The sequence below is a fragment of the Onychostoma macrolepis genome, chromosome 04, assembly GCF_012432095.1.
Source record: "Onychostoma macrolepis isolate SWU-2019 chromosome 04, ASM1243209v1, whole genome shotgun sequence".
Classification (NCBI taxonomy): domain Eukaryota; kingdom Metazoa; phylum Chordata; class Actinopteri; order Cypriniformes; family Cyprinidae; genus Onychostoma; species Onychostoma macrolepis.
The window spans coordinates 12,070,783-12,092,335 of record NC_081158.1 but is presented as its reverse complement, the minus strand read 5'-3'; the positions used below and the strand labels follow the sequence as shown (position 1 = coordinate 12,092,335).

Genomic DNA, 21,553 nt, shown 5'->3' with positions numbered 1-21,553 from the left:
TGCGAAATATGATCTAGTTATGTAGTGTGTGTGACATAATTGTTATTGAATACATTAAGTATAATGTACTGTATAATGGAAAACTAGATATTTTCTATATAGCTATTTGAACAGAAACATTTATTTCATTGCACATTATAACAGTTTAATTTTGTTCTGTGTGATTTAAAAAAAAAAACTCATCAGAATTATCAGAGCTCATTTGAGTGCCCAACTACAGACACACACTAACAAATCAAAGCACATTTAAAACCTCAACAAATAAAATATCACATTGAAACAGAAAGAAACGTCTCGTTTTGTATGGTAACCCTCGTGACTGTTCTGGAAGTGGAGCTAGGCTCGTCAGCTGGACCCTCCTCCTCGGGTCGCCCATCTCCAGTTTGCTAAGAAGCCTTTCACAGGTTTCTAGGAACCTGAGGATGAGCTGGCATGTGCCACCTTCCTGCAAGTGATGGGTTTCTTTTCAGGCTTGACTGCTGGCCCAGGCTGTTACGGGCCTCGAACAGACAGAGGCTGCTGCTTCGGGGTGCAGGGGTAGAACCTGACCCATGCCAAAGCAGGTCCCCACCTGATTACTGTGGAAAATTGCAGTGCAAATTCTTAAAACGGTGTCAAAAAGAGACTAACCAGAGAAATGGGAGCTTCGAGAAAGGGCACTTTTTCAGCATCCTGCATCTCAAGTGGCGCTCCTGAACCTGCGTCTTGACCTTCATAGCCTGGAGGGCATAGTCAGCCGCTGAACGCAGTTCCTGCATGCTCTGAGTTGGTACCACCCTTGCGCAAACCCTGGCCTGAGCCTTTGCCATGGTGTGCAAAGTGGACGCAGCTTGTCCAGAAGCAGTATAAGTTCTCATCACTAGGTAAGAGGTAAACTATATGTTCTGGACAGGAGTCTGGGACGGCCCCTCCAAATGATGGCATTTACACCGCAATTGCTCTGTCCACCTGGGGGACCTCTGCGTATTCCCTCATTGGCCAAGGGTGGTGAGAGCGGAGGAACCAATATATCATGTTATGGCAGAAAGGTACCTCCCACAATTTCATCAGCTCCTCGTGCACTTCTAGGAAGAAAGGAACTGGGGCGGATCGCGGATATCCACAAAAGTTGCCTCAGCATGGGTTCGGCCTAATCACTGAGGACAGCGATTGTGCTTGTCAGTTAGGGTGAGATGTACAATCGCAACCAGGAGGACACAGATGGAAAAGCACCAATCTGGATGAGCTCACGGAGACTGTAACATCATTCATCAGTTTCCATGAAGATATGTGCATCCATGAGGATATGTCCCCACCAGAACATTCTTATCATTCAGCAATGATGAACCATGGTTTACTGGCAAACTCAAACAGCTTTGTCACGCCAAAGAGAATGCTTACAGAAGTGGGGATAAAATCTTGTATAACCAGGCCAGAAACAGACCAACAAAGGAGATCAGGGTGGTAAAAAAAAGCTACTCTGAAAGGTTCGAAAAAAAGAAAAGAAAGAAAAAACAAATTTTTACACAAATCTTCGACAGATCATTGGAGGTGTGTGAAGTTCCCTGCCGTTTCAAACATTCCACCATCATTCTGGTCCCCAAAAAACCCAAAATCACTGGACTTAATGATTACAGACCTGTCACTCTCACGTCTGTGTTCATGAAATCATTTGAGAAACTGGTCCTGGCCTACCTGAAAGGCGTCACGGGACACTTGCTGGAACCACTTCAGTTCGCCAACTGTTTGTACAGTTTGCAAACAAGTCTGTGGATGATGCAGTCAACATTGGACTGCATAACATCCTGCAAAACCTCAACAGACCTGATAATTACGCAAGAATCTTATTTGTGGACTTCAGCTTGGCCTTCATAACCATGATGCTGGATCTTCTCTCAGACAACCTGACCATGTCTCCGTGCCCACCCCAATCTGTCAGTGGATCATCAGCTTCCTGACAGACAGGCAGCAGCTAGTGAGACTGGGGAAACTCACAACCAGGACCCTCGCTATCAATATTGGCACTCCTCAGAGTTGTGTTCTCTCCCCACTGCTCTTTTCCTTGTACACGAATGACTGCACTTCAACAGACCCCTCTGTCAAGCTCCTGAAGTTTGCAAACAACAGTACAGTCATCAGCCTAATCCAGGATGGTTTGCCTCATCCAGGATGGTCTGGCTTGCATTGCAGTCTGGAATTAACCCTCTGGGGTCTGAGGTCATTTTGGGGCCCTTGAGATGTTTTGACATGCCCTGATATTTGTGCTTATTTCAGCTACTTAAAACATACTATTGACCAACATGTAACTTTTTTTGTATTCAGCACAAACTGTGCTACAATAATATGTGACCAAGATGGATGTACATGTTTGCATTTTTTAGAAAAAAAATATTATGCGTGGTTAGTAAGTTTTGGGAAAAAAAATGTAGCTGAAATAAGGCCTTAAAACCCACACTAAATAGTCCTGACCAAGACTTTTGAGTAATCAGTCTTGTAGCCTAGAATATTTACTTCAAAATTATGTGAAAATCATTCTGCTTACTCATTCACAGAAAACAATATATTGATTTAAAATTTTCAAGACATGTTTTGTGATCGAGGGTCTATATGCGAGGGAGTGGCAATGGCCATGAATATTAAGTGAGTCTCACCTGAGAGACAAAGGGCCCTCCCCTATAGGCCCCTAATGGCCCATTAGTGTGACTGTGACTTTGAGGCAGGTAAGAGAGAATGTGAGGAGATTGAAAAAAAGTTTTTTTTTAATTATTTGTATTTTATTTACAACACAGTATAATCAAAACATACATAATGAAGGTCAAAGACACATTATTGTGCACACTGATCTAACCACAGAGATGTGAACAGACTTTGAGTCATTCCTGCAACAGATTTTGTTCAACAAGTGAAACAAGTAAATCATACCTGATATTTACGTGTGTTATTTAAGTGTTTCTACTTCTTTCCATGGATTCAAGAAGAAAAAAACATAATCAGTAGAGAAGGAGCTTGTTTTGACATAGAATATCAGTGTAGTTGAACATCTGATGTTGGTACAGCGCTCTCAGAGGAAAACAGTTTGAAGAGACATCAGGATTCATCTGGTGCTGGTATCTGATTCAATAAAATACAAACAAAAAAACATTTGTGAGCATGTTAATATCAGGAACATCTGTATATATATCATAAATATCATATATATCACTATCATAAAAAAGAGAAAGAAATCTTATATCTGAGAAACTAATTATTATTGTTTAGCACGTTATTAAAATCTATTTCTGAACAGAGTAGGCTATTAATAATAAACATGTACTAAACATACTTAGACTCGTAGCATTCATCATGTTACAGTGTACACTCATATTACTTTTATTGTTTTATATAGAGCATAAAAACATCATAGCGCTGTAAGAAATTTAAATACAATGAATTGCCTATCATATTCAAAATGTTTTACACGATTTCAAACATTGTAGTCAGGAATTATAGTTTGGGAAAAACCCAACTATGATTTTGTAGTCATATAGTCTAGTATGTATGATTTTATAGTAGCCTATGATATGATTCTGTAGCCACAGACTCAAGCATGCTTTGTACAATAAAAGGATGTACTTTGTACTATAAAAAATGATATTTTATATCTGAGAAACTAATTATTATTGTTTAGCACGCTATTAAAATCTATTTGTGAACAGAGTATTAATAATAAACATGGTCTAAACATTCTTAGACGCGTAGCATTCATCATGTTGTCGTTTGGGGGAAAACCCAGCTAACTGTTAGTAAATCTGTTCAGGTTTATGTCACAATAAAACGTTAACTAATGTAAAAAAGAAACATTACTTACTCATCTCCTCTGCTGGATGAAATCGTGTTCTTCTTTCGAGGGAAATCCTGCCTTTACTCAGCGCGTCTTCCAGAAACGAACAGTAGCCGCGATGAAGGACCTCCTCTTTGTTTGTGTTGGGCGTTTGCACGCGCGCACTTACCACGTGGCTATTTACATATGAACAGCGCGAGCGCGCGGGCGGGTCACATTAGCGATAATGAGTCAGACGGAAAGATTGAACATCGTGTTGGTTTCATACGGATTACTTCATCACAGAATGTTTGTTTTCGATAAGACTTGCATTTCATTTCATTTCAAAGTAGACACTCCAAGCTTTCTATAGATATAACTCCCATGTCTCTGTGTTGAGTATTTGCTGAGTTACAGTTCATTTTAGTGACGCGTTTCTAAAACAGTTCATGGAGACGGAGAAGACAGAGAGCACACCCTGTTTGTTTTCTTTATTCTTCAAAAGCACAAAGTTTAGTTGTTATTATGAGTGTATACAAATAAAAGTAGACCCCTTACAGATTCGAATGGTGTATTGCTCTTATCTGTACGATCAAAAATGGCAGAGTAATTCAAGCTCATTTTGGCCTTATCAGGAAAATCTGCCTCAAAACGCATATATGCCATATATGGTGTTGTTTAACCCAGAGGGTTAAACAACACCATGCTGGTTTTTTCTGACCAGAGGAGAACTGGCCCCCCGACTGAGCCTGGTTTCTCCCAAGGTTTTTTTCTCCATTTCTGTCATTAGAAAATCATTCTGGATCCTATAAAAAAATGATATTTTATATCTGAGAAACTAATTATTATTGTTTAGCACGCTATTAAAATCTATTTGTGAACAGAGTATTAATAATAAACATGGTCTAAACATTCTTAGACGCGTAGCATTCATCATGTTGTCGTTTTCTGTAAAAACATCAGAAAATAGTTTAATTAATGCGTAATGTAATTAATTAATTAATGTAATTATTGCGTTTAAGAACACTGAAACTGATCAAAAAAGAATAAAAAAGGAGTTAAACAAATCTTATTTAATTATTTAAAATGCTTTTTAAAGAGACCTTGTCCTGTGAGACAGTACAGGCGTCACACAGGAGGACATTTTCTATCACACCACAGGACGTTTCAGCCTTTTTCTGTCAATTAAAGACCATACTTATTCCAAGCTAACCTGTCATTAGCGGTAAGCAAGACACAGTTGCATAATTTTCCATGATTATGTAGTTTAACATGCAGTTTTTAATTAAAAAATATAATTTAGGGGTGTCACAACAAAGGACAACAAAACGTAACACTTTTGTAGTGATTCCAAAAAATATTTAAATATTTGAACAATTCTGAGAGAAATATTGACCATGTGCACATCTCATCTGCTTTACAGGGGGCTTCAGTAACACGATCATGAATGAGGTCCTTCAAGTCAAGTCAAGTCACCTTTATTGATATAGTGCTTTTAACAATACAGATTGTGTCAAAGCACTTAACAGTATCAAATTGGAGGATAGAGTGTCAGTAATGTATAATGATAAGATTAAACACTCAATTTTCAGTTAAAGGCATTTCATTATTGAATTCATGTCCACATTGTCTCAGTTTAGTTTAAATAGTATCTGTGCAAGCAAATCGACGATAATCACTAGAAATTAAGTGTACCCAACTGAGAAAGCCAGAGGCGAGAGCAGCAAGGAACCAAACCTCCCTCTGTGACAGAATGCAGAAAAAAAAACCTTGGGAGAAACCAGGCTCAGTCGGGGGGCCAGTTCTTCTCTGGCCAGACGAAACCCGCAGTTCAATTCCAACCGCAGCCATGTCATATTGTGTAAAGGGCTTATCTGATTCCATGGTCTTCTCCCGATGGAGCATTTTAATTTATAATTTAATGTATTTGTTATATTTGTGTTTTATTCATTATTTGAAGTTTTTCATTTATATGATTTATTCATTTGCTATGCATTTATTGTTTCTCGGTCTATTTTTATAATACATATTTGTTTATTTATTATAATTTAAATTTATAGTTTAATTCATTTAATATATTTCTGTTGTGTGTGTATATATATATATATATATATAATTTTTTTTCCCCTCTATATTTTATTTCCATATTATTTTTAATTTATATTCTATTATATTTATTATTATATTTCATTTTATTATCTTAAATTATATGTATGTCTGCACTATGTCTGTATTTCTGCACTGGAAGCTCCTGAAACCAAGATGAATTCCTTGTGTGTAAACATATTCGGCAATAAAGCTCTTTCTGATTCTGACTGTGTGTCTGTAGATGATCTGACTGCGTGTTTGTTGATGATCTGACTATCTGTAGGTTGTCTGGCTGTATGGTGAAAGAGGAAGGCTGTGGTTATTTGTCTTCAGCTCTGAGTTCAAACCCCTCACACCTGAGAGAGCTGGATCTGAGCTATAATCACCCAGGACAATCAGGAGTCCAGCTGCTCAACCACAAACTGAAGAATCCAAACTACAAACTGCAGATACTCAAGTATGATTGGCAGTGTATTACATTGATCTGTGTGTGAGTGATGCAGATGTACATTAATGTGTGTTTGTGTGTTTATAGTGTGGATCATGGAGGAGAGATGATGATGACAGCAGGACTACGAAAATGTAGGTCAACAAACACACACACACACACACACACACACTCATGTACTGGTTTTTGTGGTTTACGGGGACAAAATTTGTATAATGACATGGGTATGACAGAGGTATTACAATTTGAAGGTGGTTTATGAGGACACTGCCTATGTCCCCGTAATTCAAAAGGCTTAAAAAACATACTAAATGGTGTTTTTTTGAAAATCTAAAACTGCACAAAGTTTCCTGTAAGGGGTAGGTTTAGGTGTAGGGTTGGTGTATGGCAATAGCACATACAGTTTGTACAGTATAAAAACCATTACGCCTATGGAGAGTCCCCACAAGGATAGCAAACCAGACACACATACTGGGTTTCCATGTTTTATGGGGAATTTCCATAAACATAATGATTTTTATACTGTACAAACTGTATATCCTACCTGTAAACACAATCCTCACAGGAAACTTGAATTTTTTACATTTTCAAAATAACATAATTTAGTATGATTTTTGTCATGGTGGCCAAAAAAATGTCCCCACAAGGTTGAACATTTCTGGTATTACTATCCTTGTGGGGACATTTTGTACCACACGCATGCTTATTTAGCTATCTAAATGGGGTTATTGCTTAGACTTTTATTGTTTTTATATGAAGGTAGTTAGGAAAGCTATAATCTATCCCTAACCCACAGCCTTACCCTAACAAAAACCCTTGCATTTTTACAGATTTAAATTTAAAAAGCGGAGCCATTCATGGGCATGATCACATTAGAGATAATGAGTTTAGACGGGAAAAACTGAAGCTCACGTTGGTTTCATATGGATTACTTTATCAGAAAACATTTTTTTTGACATGACTTACTTAATTTAAAAGTATACATTTCAAGCTTTCTATACATATATTCCACGTCTGTGAGGTAAGTATTCGCTGAGATTCAGGTTGTTTTATTTACATGTCTGTGATGAAACTTGACAGAGACCAAGACGGCAGAGAGTGCACCCTCTTTATTTTGTTTATTTTACAAAAGCACATTGTTTTGTTGTTATTATGACTATACACAAATAAAAGTAGACCCTTTGCAGTTTCAAACGATACCTATTCTTATCTATACAATCAAAACTGACAGAGTATTTTTAGTTCTTTTTGTGGTGCTGTCTTCGACCCCAGAGAGCATTTGTTCACAAATAAGGATGTCTCCAAAAGGTAATTTTTGGAGTTTTTGACAGGTTTAGCTTACTTCTGTTTACAAATTTGTCCCCAAAATATGGTTAAGTAGGTACACACACACAAAACGCAAATTTGATTCACTATATTTGTGAGCTCATCTTATAGATTTTCATTGGTTTTATGTCAGATTAATGATGTTTTTATGACCTAACTATAGGGGTAAACCATTAATTTAGCTCAAAGGGAGTTATTAATTAATTTTAAGGAATTTTTAAAGAATCGACTCTTTACGACCGAACAAATGACTCGTCCAGCACTCAATTGGACAGGCCGTAACTGTCGACTCTGCAGCAGATATTTAATATCCGAAATATAGTGAAAACACTCAATATTAAGCAAGGTAACAAGATCTAGTTTAAAGCAGTAAATAGATAAATATACACAGGCCACTTTTCTTTAAATACAAATGAGACTGGTGGTCTGTTTGTCGCTGTAGTGACATCCTAGGAAGCCAATCATGTTGTGGTGTTGGCCGATGGAGCGGAGTTTCGTGGCCTTAGTTAAAGTTTGAGGCGGGCAAAGACTGTAGTCATGTAGACTGCTGTTTCACGGCAAAACTTAACTTAAACGGGACTCTCGACGAAAAGAAAAGAAAGAAACTAAGAAGAAGATGGAAAAGTAGAGTGAGATGGGATAGTCTGATGTTGTCCGGTCTTCACCCATCTCGACCTTGATAAGTCTGCTCGAGTCTGAGCAGGTCTCAGTCTCTCTGAGAATCACTCATAACAAACACGATACATTTGCGATAAAATATTCAAAGTTAGTAATAATTTAATGCGTTATGCATGATCAAAGCATAATGTTCCACATATATGGGTTTCAGACATGATATAGAGTTTTGCAATGAAATGACATTTGATTTAGTCCTTTACCATCATTTTGAGATTGATCTGATGCCTTTTAATGTTTAGTGAAAGTTTCTGGGTTTTAGAGAGGTTTTGGTCCTTTGTTTAAAGCAAGCTCTGTGTTCTCTCTCTGTCTTAGGTGGGGGAGAATCAACCCCAGATCATGTTTTCAGGCCATTTCAAGTCTAATTTTGACGTAATGTAGTTATATCTAAGTGTTTGAGTTGTTTACTTACTTTCTTTAATTAGTCTTCCTATTAACACCATTATATTGTTCATTCAGACTGATTCGCGAACGCGGAAAAGCACACAAACACAAGAAGCGGGAACATAACGAACATAACGAGTCATATCAAATCATATCGCGATGGGGGCATTGCCTCCTCTCACATGACTTTCTCCCATTCATTCTCAATTACACCCCACTGAACCCATGGCACGTGAAGGGGTCTCTGTAGTCAATAGGATGAAGGGAGCCAAGCCTCTGCTGTAACGCTGTTGGACAGTGTTACTTTATAAGAACGAGTGACTTTTATACTTTTAATATAATATTTATAATAGTGATATTTAGTGATATTTGCATAGTTTTATTTATGTAATATTGATTATTTTCTCAAATTTTTTGAGGAGACACTGCCTGCCTTGCCTACTTGAAGGAAACGCCCCTGCCCTAAACATAGCCATCACAGAGACCTGTGCAAAACACTAGATTTAAATAAAAACATGAAATGTTCTCACTAGTATGTTTTCATGATATTTTTCTATATAAGTGAGCCCTGCTAAAAAAAACAATAGAAGCCCAATAGAAACCATCACAGAAATTCCAATGGTTTCCATTAAAATACCATTATAAACCATTAGCTTTTTCCAGTAAAACCATTACAAAATTCCTTTTTGTTGTGTGTTTTGGGCATTTTTCCAATAGGATTTAACATCCCACCAATAGAATCCATCACATACCAGTAGACACCATTATAGTTTCCATTAAAACCAATACAATTCCCATTATAACCATTAAAACCATTACATTTTCTATTGTGTTTTGGGCAGGGTTCTATTGTTTTTTTTTCAGCAGGGAGGTCATGTGGCCCTCACAAGTATAGTTAAACAAGTACACTTAAAACACACACAAACTCTCGTCTAGTGACAGTTGTTTTGTTGTTATAGGTGTTTCTCTCTTCTTGTCTTCAGATGCCTGTGATCTCACACTGGATCCAAACACTGCACACACTCGTCTCATGCTGTCTGATGAGAACAGGGAGATGATTCATGTGTTTGAGCATCAGCTGTATCCTGATCATCCAGAGCGATTTAATAAGGAGCTTCAGGTTCTGTGCAGAGAGAGTCTGACTGGACGTTGTTACTGGGAGGCTGAATGGGATGGACGTGCTGAAATATCAGTGTCATACAAAGGAATCAACAGGAAAGGAGTGAGCGACTGTGTGTTTGGATACAATGACAAATCCTGGAGTCTGTACTACGAAAGTGACAGATTCATGGTCCGTCACAATAAAAACTTCACTCACATACCTGCCGTCCCTTCATCCTCTAAGAGAGCAGGAGTGTATGTGGATGTGTCGGCTGGTACTCTGTCCTTCTACAGTGTCTCTGACACACACACACTCACACACTTGCACACATTCAACACCACATTCACTGAACCCCTCTATGCTGGATTTAGGGTTGATTATGAATCTCCAGTGAACTCTTCAGTATCTCTGTGTCAGATTAAACAACAGAAACACACACAATTGTAAATCCTCTTTCTAATGTCCACATAGTTTTAATATTTATATTTTAAACTGATGACTACATTTAATAAAGCCTCAATTTCCCTCTTATTATGTTTTTACATGATGCCTGTTATTTTATATAGAGATAGTGGGTGGATTTTTATTCGTCAGATGTGAATATCTGGATATACTAGATTTACATCAGATTTTAATGCACACATGATGATTCACAGTTGCACCAAACCTAAAACAATTCAGAACAATGTTTTCATATTTCTCATCACTCTTTCTACTGGACATTTGACGGCATACATTTTTACATTACTTTTATGTTATCTACTGTCAGGATTTCATTGTGTGCGTGTTATAGCGGGTTTAGAGTGCATTTTTTTTCCTGTTCTTTTTCTTCCGCACTACTTCTGACACGAAAGACAAATAGATTTTTAACGTTCACTTTGACACGCCGCAATAAGTCACTATCCACCTTTTTCCTACACCCAGCGGACATGTTAAATATCACTGTAGTAATATATGTCTGTATTATGTAACATACGATAGCTTTATCAGGAGTGTTAATTAACTTTAGCATTGCATAATAATATTTTTAAGTATTTTCTGCCATATTGACACAATAAATTGTATTTAACTACTTTAGAAATATTCCAGTAAACACTGCTAATAGGGATTAGAAGTAAAAAGGGGAGACAATTGCATTTAAAGCATCCACGTGAAAACAAACGTGACATGGGCATTTGGGGAGAAAAAAGAGAGATTCTTAGTGTACTGATGGTTAAGCTTTATTTTTAATTTGAAAGTATTAATTTCCAGAGGTGGGGGACTCGAGTCACATGACTTGACTCGAGTCTGACTCGAGTCACAATTTTCAGGACTTGCGACTTGCTTGATTAAAGTATGAAAATGACTTGACTTGACTTTGACTTGAGAGCAAGTGACTTGAGACTTGACTTGACTTGAAGTGGAAGACTCGACAATGACTTGAACTTATAATAAACAAACAGTGATAAAATTCATTTAAAAAAATATATATTATTGTGACGTCAGCACCAATCAGCGTCTGTGCTTTTAACGCTGCACAATTCAAACCGCGCCAAACATGGCAGACAGTAGTCGAGCTCCACAAATAGTCTCGTTTGGCTATAAGGACTTTGAACTGGACCTTGCCAATAAAAAAAGATTTGCCAGATGCAGAGTATGCAACGCAAGAATATCCGACATGACAACCACAACGTCAAATTTCATCCGACATTTCAAGAAGAACCACAAGGAAAGGTAAGAAAGTAATTTCTTTATAGTCAATTTCACTATCTATAACGATTACTAATGTAATAAATTAATCATTTCGGTTTGTCATAATTTGGCCTTGGTTGCATATTATGTTTTTTTTTTTTTTCTCATTAGAAATGTGATCATTATCATCACTGATACGTTTCGTAAATAGATGTATTGGGGAATTTGGCTATAACAGTGGCGTAGCCAGAATTTTAATAATGCATCTTAAAATGAGCGGGCCGCTCTGTATTACATGTAGGCTGTCTGTATTAAATGCGCATTTTCAAGTGTTTGTGTGGACTGCGTGTGGAAACTGAATAGCAGCGCGCTTATACTGCATGACAGGCTAACATGGAGGCGCCGGTGTGATCACTTGCACTTAAAAAAAATGTAAGAGTTTTTTTTTGGTCATACAGACAAGAATAATTACATCGTTCGAATCTGTTAAGTACAACGGTGTTTTAGTGCCACGTTAAAAAAAAGATTAAAGTCGAAATATTACGAGAATAAAGTTGAAATGTTTCGAGAATAAAGATTATAGTTATAATATTTTGAGATGGGCTATTCTAGCCTTTTGCGCATGCAAATGGCCCGGATTGAGAGCACCGGGAGATATTCCAAATCCCATTATAACCATTAACACCATTACATTTCTATGGTGTTTTGGGCAGGGTTCTATTGGTTTTTTTTCTTTTTTCAGCAGGGCTATAATGGACAGCACAAGTATTACGGCCTTCATATAAAAAAAATATAATAGGCAGATTTTCAGTCACAATAATTAGTTTATAAGGTTCATAGCCCGTATAAATGCTTAAGTTTTACATTCTGTCAGTACATAAGTATTTACATTTCTGTGTCTATGTAAAATATGAAAATGTGTGACTGCTGGAACCAAACTTTACATGCATACATAGGCAAGTGATCATCACTTAAATTAGTTTATATTTACAATTGATTTTCCTTACATTACAGTATTTTAAAAAATTTAAATAATTAATGTTTGTGCATACGAAAATTTAATTTGTTTTAATGTTTACAGTTTTCCCTGATTGGTTTTGTATTTTTTATCCATGCAGATATGATGAACTATAGACCTGTCTCTCTCCTTCCATTCATAGCGAAAACACTTGAACGTGTTGTCTTCAACCAGGTCTCATTGTTTCTTTCACAGAACAACAAACTGGACGCTAAACAGTCAGGTTTCAGGAGTGGCCATTCAACTGAGACTGCGCTTCTCTCGGTCACTGAAGCCCTGCGAATTGCAAAAGCCCATTCCAAATCATCAGTCCTCATTCTGCTGGATCTATCTGCCACTTTTGACACTGTCAATCATCAGATACTCCTCTCCACTCTCTCATCACTGGGCATCGCTGGAATTCCACTTCGCTGGTTTGAATCCTATCTCACTGGTAGGTCTTTCAGGGTGGCCTGGGGAGGGGAGGTATCCAAAGCACATACACTGGTCACTGGGGTTCCTCAGGGATCGGTTCTTGGACCCCTCCTCTTCTCCACATACACTACATCACTGGGTCCCATCATACAGGCACATGGATTCTCCTACCACTGCTATGCTGATGACACACAGCTCTATCTCTCTTTTCAACCAGATGATCCAACGGTAGCTGCAAGTATCTCAGGTTGCCTGTCAGACATCTCGGCATGGATGAAAGAACATCACCTCCAGCTCAACCTGGCAAAGACTGAGCTTCTTGTCTTTCCTGCCGCTCCAACTCTACAGCATGACATCACGATCCAGTTAGGTTCATCAACAATTACCCCATCAACTTCGGTCAGAAATCTTGGTGTAATCTTTGATGACCAGCTGACCTTCAAAGACCACATTGCAAAGACTGCTCGATCTTGCAGGTTTGCACTACACAACATCAGAAAGATCAGGCCCTTTCTGACGGAGCATGCTGCACAACTTCTTGTCCAGGCCCTTGTCATTTCTAGGCTGGACTACTGCAATGCTCTTCTGGCTGGACTTCCATCAAACACAGTCAAACCTCTACAAATGATTCAGAATGCGGCACGACTGGTCTTCAAGGAACCCAAAAGAGCCCATGTTACACCTCTCTTTATCTCATTGCATTGGCTACCAATCGCAGCTCGCATCAAGTTCAAGACACTGATGCTTGCTCTTAGAACAACCACAGGCTCAGCACCCGCCTACATGCACTCACTATTAAGAATCTACATCCCCTCCAGAAATCTGAGATCTGCTAGTGAGCGACGCCTCGTGGTACCATCACAAAGAGGCTCAAAATCACTCTCCAGAACATTCTCGTTCACCATTCCTGGCTGGTGGAATGATCTTCCCACCCATATTCGGAGTACTGGATCCCTGTCAATCTTCAAGCAACAGCTGAAAACTCATCTCTTTCGACACTACTTGACTTCAACCTACACATAAAAAAAAAAAAATAAAAAATAAAATCTTTCTCCTTACTTATTCCTTCCCTTGCTAGCTTGTACTTATTTAAACAATGCCTGAGACTTGGTGTTACAAGCACTTCCTTTGTCGAATTGCCTCTTCAAGATGAATCGCTTCATGTGTTCCCCAAATTGTAAGTCGCTTTGGATAAAAGCGTCTGCAAAATGACTAAATGTAAATGTAAATATCTCAAATCCAAGATACACTGCAGCGAGCTACAGCAGCCATCCATGTCGCAGTTCATTGTGCCCCAGACTACTACATATCCAGTCAACCACCCTCGACATCTGGTCAGACAGAAGAATGAGAGGCTACCTTGGCGTCACCGCTCACTGGATGAACACTGCAGCAGATGCTATAACGTTGAAATCTCATCTACTAGCTTGCAACCGCTTCAAGGGGTCACATACAGGAGAGAGAATTTGTGAAGAATTTGAACAAATATGTGATCAGTATAAAATCAAACAAAAGATTGATCATATAATTTGTGATAATGCTGCAAATATGAAGAAGGCATTCACCACATGTTTTCCCAGTTCAGCTGAAGCAGATGAGGATGATGATGACTGCCTCGATGATGCAGAACTTTGGAATGTCCTTCCAGTGGATGAGGAGGAGAGGTTGAATGAGACATTGACCTCCAAAAGTCAGCATAGACTACAGTGCTTTGCACACACACTACAACTGGTTGTTGGTGATGGTCTTAAAGAGACCAGGGCCGTCAGTTCGGCTCTGGCCAAAGCGTCACGGATCAGTTCTCTGCTCCACACAAGTACTTCTTTTAAGGAGGAATTTGAGAAAGAATTTGGCTAACGTGGAGTTCCTGCTTCTGTTGTTGGAATTCGACTTTCCGACAACTGAAGTCCTTGCTTAGCTGTGACTACCAAACTTTGTGCAAGGTTTTGGATGTTAGAGGGCACAGAGAGACTATTTTCACTCTAAGAGAGTGGGCTCAGATTAAAGAACTGGTCAGCATTCTGAAGCCCTTTGCTGATGCCAAAAATTTTTTCTTTTATAAGTGGCCTATAGAACTTTCTCAAAACAACCTAAGAGGACAGTTAAAAAGGTCTTATTCAAAAAATCTACAGGATTTTTAAAATCAAATATAAGACATTTTTAAGACCTGCACTTTACATTTCAGCCTTTGAACAATTTTTAAGAAAAGGAATGAGTCGAAAGTATTAATTATTATATTCATTTAAACAATTATTATCAATCAAATAGTATATTAAATATAAATATATCTTAGTGTCTTAATTGTTAAGATTTGTAGAATACAATGTCTGGCAGGAAAATGGAACAAAGGAAATACAAACTAAAAGTCCATTAAAACAAAAGCATACACAGGCAGAATGTCACAATTACGTTTTTAATAACAATATCTCTTAATCTTCCCAGGTGGAAAAGACATACCGGTAGTATTAAATGTATTAAAAATATACTTGAAATTCAAGTAGTATGTTTATAATACATTTGTATTCCAACATGCTTATTTGAAGTGCATTAAAAATATATTGAATTGCATTTTAATATATTTCTAAAAAGTGTATTAGAAGTACCTTTGTATTAAATATATGCTTAGTTATACTTCTAAGAAATATGCTAAACATAAGCATACTTTTAATGTATTTCTAAAAAGTATAGTAGAAATACTATGTTAATAAATATATTCTTAGTTGCACTTTTAAGGAATATACTAAACACAAGCATACTTTTAGTGACTTTTTAGTGTATTTACAGAAAACATACTTGTGTTACCCTTACTTAAAGTGTATTTTATGTGTGCTTTGTGTAAGAACATAACAAAATGATTACAATTTTAGTGGGTTTTTAATGTACTTTATAACCATGTGTAGGTCTACTGCAATATATCATCATCAATGACAGACACACAAGTTGTTGTTACTACCTTTGATTTATGCAGCCAATTCACTTCTTTCTCCGTTATATTAAATGATGGAAAAGTGGCTTTTCCAACAAAACACTTGCGATCTATCGAGAGAAGAAAACCATCTCAATTGTTTCGGAGAACAATCAGCTATTTAGCCATCACCCTTCTTCTGGCGAGTGACGTTCATCAAAATCCAGGACCTAATTTTAATAAAAACGATGGCACGGCCTTTTGGAGTTAACAGACTACAAGGTACTTTCAAACTGCGAGCACGTAATGAGACAAAGGATTTTCATCTGTTTAAAACAGCAAATCATGAGAAACTTTTATGGGATTCGCGTTCAAAGCCCAAAGGATTACTTATGGGGCATTTAAACATCAGAAGCGTTGCCTCAAAAACTGAACAACTGGAACAGCTACTTATAATAGTCCATGGGCCAAGCCAGAATTTGGTACCACCTAAGGTGGCAAAATCTCTTTGGTACCAGTTTGTTTGTAGAGTCCATATAAGTACTTTGAAATATGGTAACCATTTCAAATGAGTAGCTTTACTAATCTTTTGGGACAATCATTATTTTAGCCATTATCGTCCTACAGTATCTGCACAGCAGGTTTGTATGAAGTCTATTGTAAGAGGTAGCCATACATCCTATATGTTGTTTTTTCAGGACAGTCAGGGCTATCCAGATCTGACATAATTTGACATGATATTTGTTGTATACATTTTATATTAGCCTTCACATTAAATAAAACAATTTTTTGCATCTATTAAATTGTTATATTTGTATATCTATCTCAAAAGATATTGATGTTAGGGGGGATATCTTTTCAGATAAGGATAGACAAGACTGTCTGTAATCTGGTGATATCAGAACCATGATGGTGGGACAATCCATGACCTAGCAATTTGAAAAAATATGTATTAACTGTATATTAAATAGTATATTATGCAACAACGCCTGGTGCTAGTTTCAAAACCAGATTACTCCACCATACTTTGTTGTAATGATAAGCCACTAGCATCATCTGAAAAGGTAAGTCCTGCTGTTTATTTTGATATGTGTTACCCTTGGAGGCCACAAGCACTTTGCAACTTATTCAGCTGTGACTCAGCTGTGTGAAAATGAGTAAAGAAATGACCGATGATTGCAACTTTGTTTAATTTGATGCATTTTCAAATTAAGATTACTCCGACCATCTTTGTTCTATAAGCAAGGTACTAGTGTCATTGTAAAGCAGAAGGTCCACTCTTTCATTTGATACCTGTTTTATACGATAACAACTTCGTGAATAATTAAAAAAAGATTGAGTGTGTGGAGATGCAGAGATGGAAGTAGTGCAAGACGGCTGAAATTTCATGTGATTTAGAAATTTCACGTTCGATTACTTCACAATACTTTGTTGCACAGACTAACACATAACATAATTGGAAACGGCTAGTCCTGATGCTATTTTTAACACCTCATATTTAAATGTTCCTTGTTCTTGATATACCGGTATTTCTGTTATTTTCAATGTACATCACAGAATAGATAAGTATGGCAGAACAAAGTGCAAGTGTTACAGTCAGAGTGTTTAATACACTGTTCGGATGATGACTCTAACCTTGTGGCACCTGTGAATATACAGGTGCATCTCAATAAATTATAATGGTGTGGAAAAGTTCATTTATTTCAGTAATTCAACTCAAATTGTGAAACTTGTGTATTAAATAAATTCAATGCACACAGACTGAAGTAGTTTAAGTCTTTGGTTCTTTTAATTGTGATGATTTTGGCTCACATTTAACAAAATTCAACAAATCTCAACAAATTAGAATACTTCATAAGACCAATAAAAAAAACATTTTTAGTGAATTGTTGGCCTTCTGGAAAGTATGTTCATTTACTGTATGTGTACTCAATACTTGGTAGGGGCTCCTTTTGCTTTAATTACTGCCTCAATTCAGCGAGGCATGGAGGTGATCAGTTTGTGGCACTGCTGAGGTGGTATGGAAGCCCAGGTTTCTTTGATAGCGGCCTTCAGCTCATCTGCATTGTTGGATCTGGTGTCTCTCATCTTCCTCTTGACAATACCCCATAGATTCTCTATGGGGTTCAGGTCAGGCGAGTTTGCTGGCCAGTCAAGCACAGTAACACCATGGTCATTGAACCAGCTTTTGGTGCCTTTGGCAGTGTGGGCAGGTGCCAAGTCCTGCTGGAAAATGAAATCAGCATCTCCATAAAGCTTGTCAATAGAAGGAAGCATGAAGTGCTCTAAAATGTCCTGGTAGATGGCTGCGTTGACTGTGGACTTCAGAAAACACAGTGGACCAACACCAGCAGATGACATGGCAGCCCAAATCATCACTGACTGTGGAAACTTCACACTGGACTTCAAGAAACATGGATTCTGTGCCTCTCCAGTCTTCCTTCAGACTCTGGGACCTTGATTTTCAAATGAAATGCAAAATTTACTTTCATCTGAAAAGAGGACTTTGGACCACTGAGCAACAGTCAGTTCTTTTTCTCCACAGCCCAGGTAAGATGCTTCTGACGTTGTCTCTGGTTCAGAAGTGGCTTGGTAGCCCTTTTCCTGAAGACGTCTGAGCGTGGTGACTCTTGATGCACTGACTCCAGCTTCAGTTCTCTCCTTGTGAAGCTCTCACAAGCATTTGAATCAGCTTTGCTTGACAGTATTCTCAAGCTTGCAGTCATCCCTGTTGCTTGTGCACCTTTTCCTACCCAAATTATTCCTTCCAGTCAACTTTGCATTTAATATGCTTTGATACAGCACTCTGTAAACAGCCACACCTTTCAGTAACGACCTTCTGTGACTTACCCTCTTTGTGGAGGGCGTCAATGTTCGTCTTCTGGATCATTGCCAAGTCAGCAGTCTTCTCCATTATTGTGGTTTCAAAGAACAAGAGATACCCAGAATTTATACTGTAGGGATGGTCATTTATTGAAACTCAAATGTAAATATTCTAATATTTTGAGATACTTATTTTTGACTTTCATGAGCTGTAAGCTCTAATCATCAAAATTAAAACAAAAAAAACGTTTGAAATGTTTTACTTTACATGCAATGAATCTAAAATATATGAAAGTTTCACTTTTTGAAATAACTTACAAGAAAAAAATGAACTTTTTCACAACATTCTAATTTATTGAGATGCACCTGTAGATTCATGGATCATACTACTCGGAGCAGCTAAAATAAGAGGCTACAGCCCCATCCTTGATCTTGCTAAAGACCTACCTGAAGGTAGCATACCATCAGTATTGTATCACAGGAAATGTCGTAGCATTTTCACTATGAAGAAACTGCACTCCTACATCTCTAGTGGAGTTTCTTCAGATACTCCTAACAGGTTCATTCATTTACAATGCAGGAGAGTGCAGAAATGTGCAAGCTACAAACCTGCAGCAATCAGAGGGAGGAGGAGGAGGAGGATACTGATGTCATGAAACTAGTTGAATATGATGATGATGACGATGATGATGAATAAACAGAAACAGTTTGCAATGACCAAATAAGCTCATGAACAAGGTAGAATTATGTTGCTTTTCTTTGTATGACATGCTCTGTTCAAATAAAGTTACAAAATATTTTCATTATCTGGCTCAATGGTTAGTGTCATTGAAGGCTGATTTCTGTGACAAAGCTACCACTAACAGAAGGTTATCATGTTGTAATATCATCTAGAGATATGGACTTAAAAAAAAAATCAAACTAGAATTTGCCACCTTGGGTGGTACCAATTAGTGAAAAATGTGGCCTGGGCCCATGGACTATAAATTCGAACTTTGATTTGCTATGCTTGTCAGAAACGTGGCTGACAGAGTCATCACCAAACACTGCATATCTGGTCCCGGGATATAAAGTCTTCAGAAAGGATCGACAATTTGGGAAAGGTGGTGGACTGCTTATGTACGTGAAGGACTGCATTAAATGTAAGGAAATTGAATTTAATACATTAGTGGATATAGAATATATTGCTGTAACAATTGTTTTATCTCCATGTATGACATTTATTGTTGTGGGCATATATAGACCTCCTTCATCAAATAGTATGTTCTATGATCATCTGAGAAATCTTTTGAAGGGTTTTGATCGAAATAGAGAGTTATTTTTGTTTGGAGATTTTAATATAAATTGGAATGAGAAGTCAAATAGGAAAAAGCTTCAGGAGATAGTAAGCCATTTTGACCTAGTACAGTTAATTCAGGGCCCTTCTAGAATCACCTCATCATCTGAAACTCAAATTGATTTAATATTTAGCAACAAACCAGAAAGAATAACTAAGTCAATAAATTTATTAACAGGGCTATCAGATCATAATCTTATATTAGTGGTAAAACATAGGTTTTTATATCAACAAGACAAAGAAAATGTGCTAAATATTATACCGAAAAATGAATTTGAAGAGGAATATAAAAAAAAATAGATTGGAATGAGATTCTGTCTACTGATAATTTAGAAGTTGCCTCTGAGTGTTTAATGGTAAAATTTAACAAGATTAAGGGTGAATTTAGTAAAAATGTCACTTTTTCCAGAAAGAAGCAGAATTTGCCTTGGCTAAATGAACAATTATGGAAGTTAATGAGGCAGAGGGACCATGCTTTAAAAATAGCGCTTAAATCAGGGTTAGCTCATGATAGAAGGACATTTCAACACTTACGTAATAAAGTTGTAAAGGAATTGAGAAAAGCGAAAGCTAAATTTTTTATTGACCTTATAAATGATGCTAAGGGGAATAGTAGAGAAGTATGGGAGAATATTAATAGAGTACGAAGGAAAAATAATAAAGATTATAAAGGCATTGAATTACAAGTTCGTGGAAGTTTAATTCAAGATAAACATCAAATTGCCAGTGTATTTAATAATTTTTTTTATAGATTCAGTCCAAGATTTAACACAAGGATTTAGTGTGAGAAGCAAGGATATTATATTACCAAATAATATATAACATTTAAAAAAATTAATATTTCTGAAGTATCTGAGTCCTATTTAATAAAAAATTTAAGCCAACTTAAGAGTTGTAGGGCCAAGGATGTTTTTGATTGTGATTCTGTATTAGTTAAAATGTATGCAAATGTTCTTAGTACACCTATTACTCATTTGGTTAATTTGTCAATAGAGCAGTGTTATTTTCCAAGTGCCTGGAAGTCAGCAGTAATAGCACCTATATTTAAGACTGGTGATCCTGCTAATGTAATTAACTATAGACCTATTAGTATTCTACCAGTTGTTTCTAAAGTAATTGAGAAGGTTGTTTATAATCAGTTAGTGCAGCATTTAAATCTTGGTCATTTTCCATTACATCCTATGCAGTTTGGATTTAGGGCACATCACTCTACGGAGACAGCAAACTGTTATTTTGTTGAACAAATTAAATCCAGTCTTGATAGGGGAGGTGTTGTTGGTGCTGTCTTCCTTGATTTTAAAAAGGCTTTTGATACCGTTAATCAGTGTTCTTTTGTCTAAATGATCAAGATTAAATTTTTCTACTAATACATTAGCATGGATGGAGTCATACTTAAGTTTAAGAAAACAATGTACAAGAATTAATGATGTATGCTCACCATTTCTTGATTGTAATATTGGAGTCCCACAGGGGTCGGTTCTTGGACCAATTTTGTTCAGCTTATACATTAATGATCTGCCTACAGTTTGTCCAGAGGTCCAGGTTCAGATGTATGCAGATTATACAGTTGTTTATACTTATGTTA

At 37.2% G+C, this 21,553-nt stretch overlaps 1 protein-coding gene across 1 annotated transcript in view; it reads left to right on the top strand.

The window, feature by feature from the left end:
- The window catches only part of LOC131539367 (NACHT, LRR and PYD domains-containing protein 12-like), a 28,791-nt gene extending 18,459 nt beyond the window's left edge, over nt 1-10,332 (top strand). The window contains exons 7-9 of the mRNA XM_058773909.1: nt 6,150-6,323; nt 6,402-6,448; nt 9,683-10,332. Of these exons, the coding sequence (XP_058629892.1) occupies nt 6,150-6,323; nt 6,402-6,448; nt 9,683-10,248 (787 nt within the window). The 3' untranslated portion in view covers nt 10,249-10,332. The remainder of the gene's footprint in view (nt 1-6,149; nt 6,324-6,401; nt 6,449-9,682) is intronic.
- Nucleotides 10,333-21,553: the final 11,221 nt, after the last annotated feature.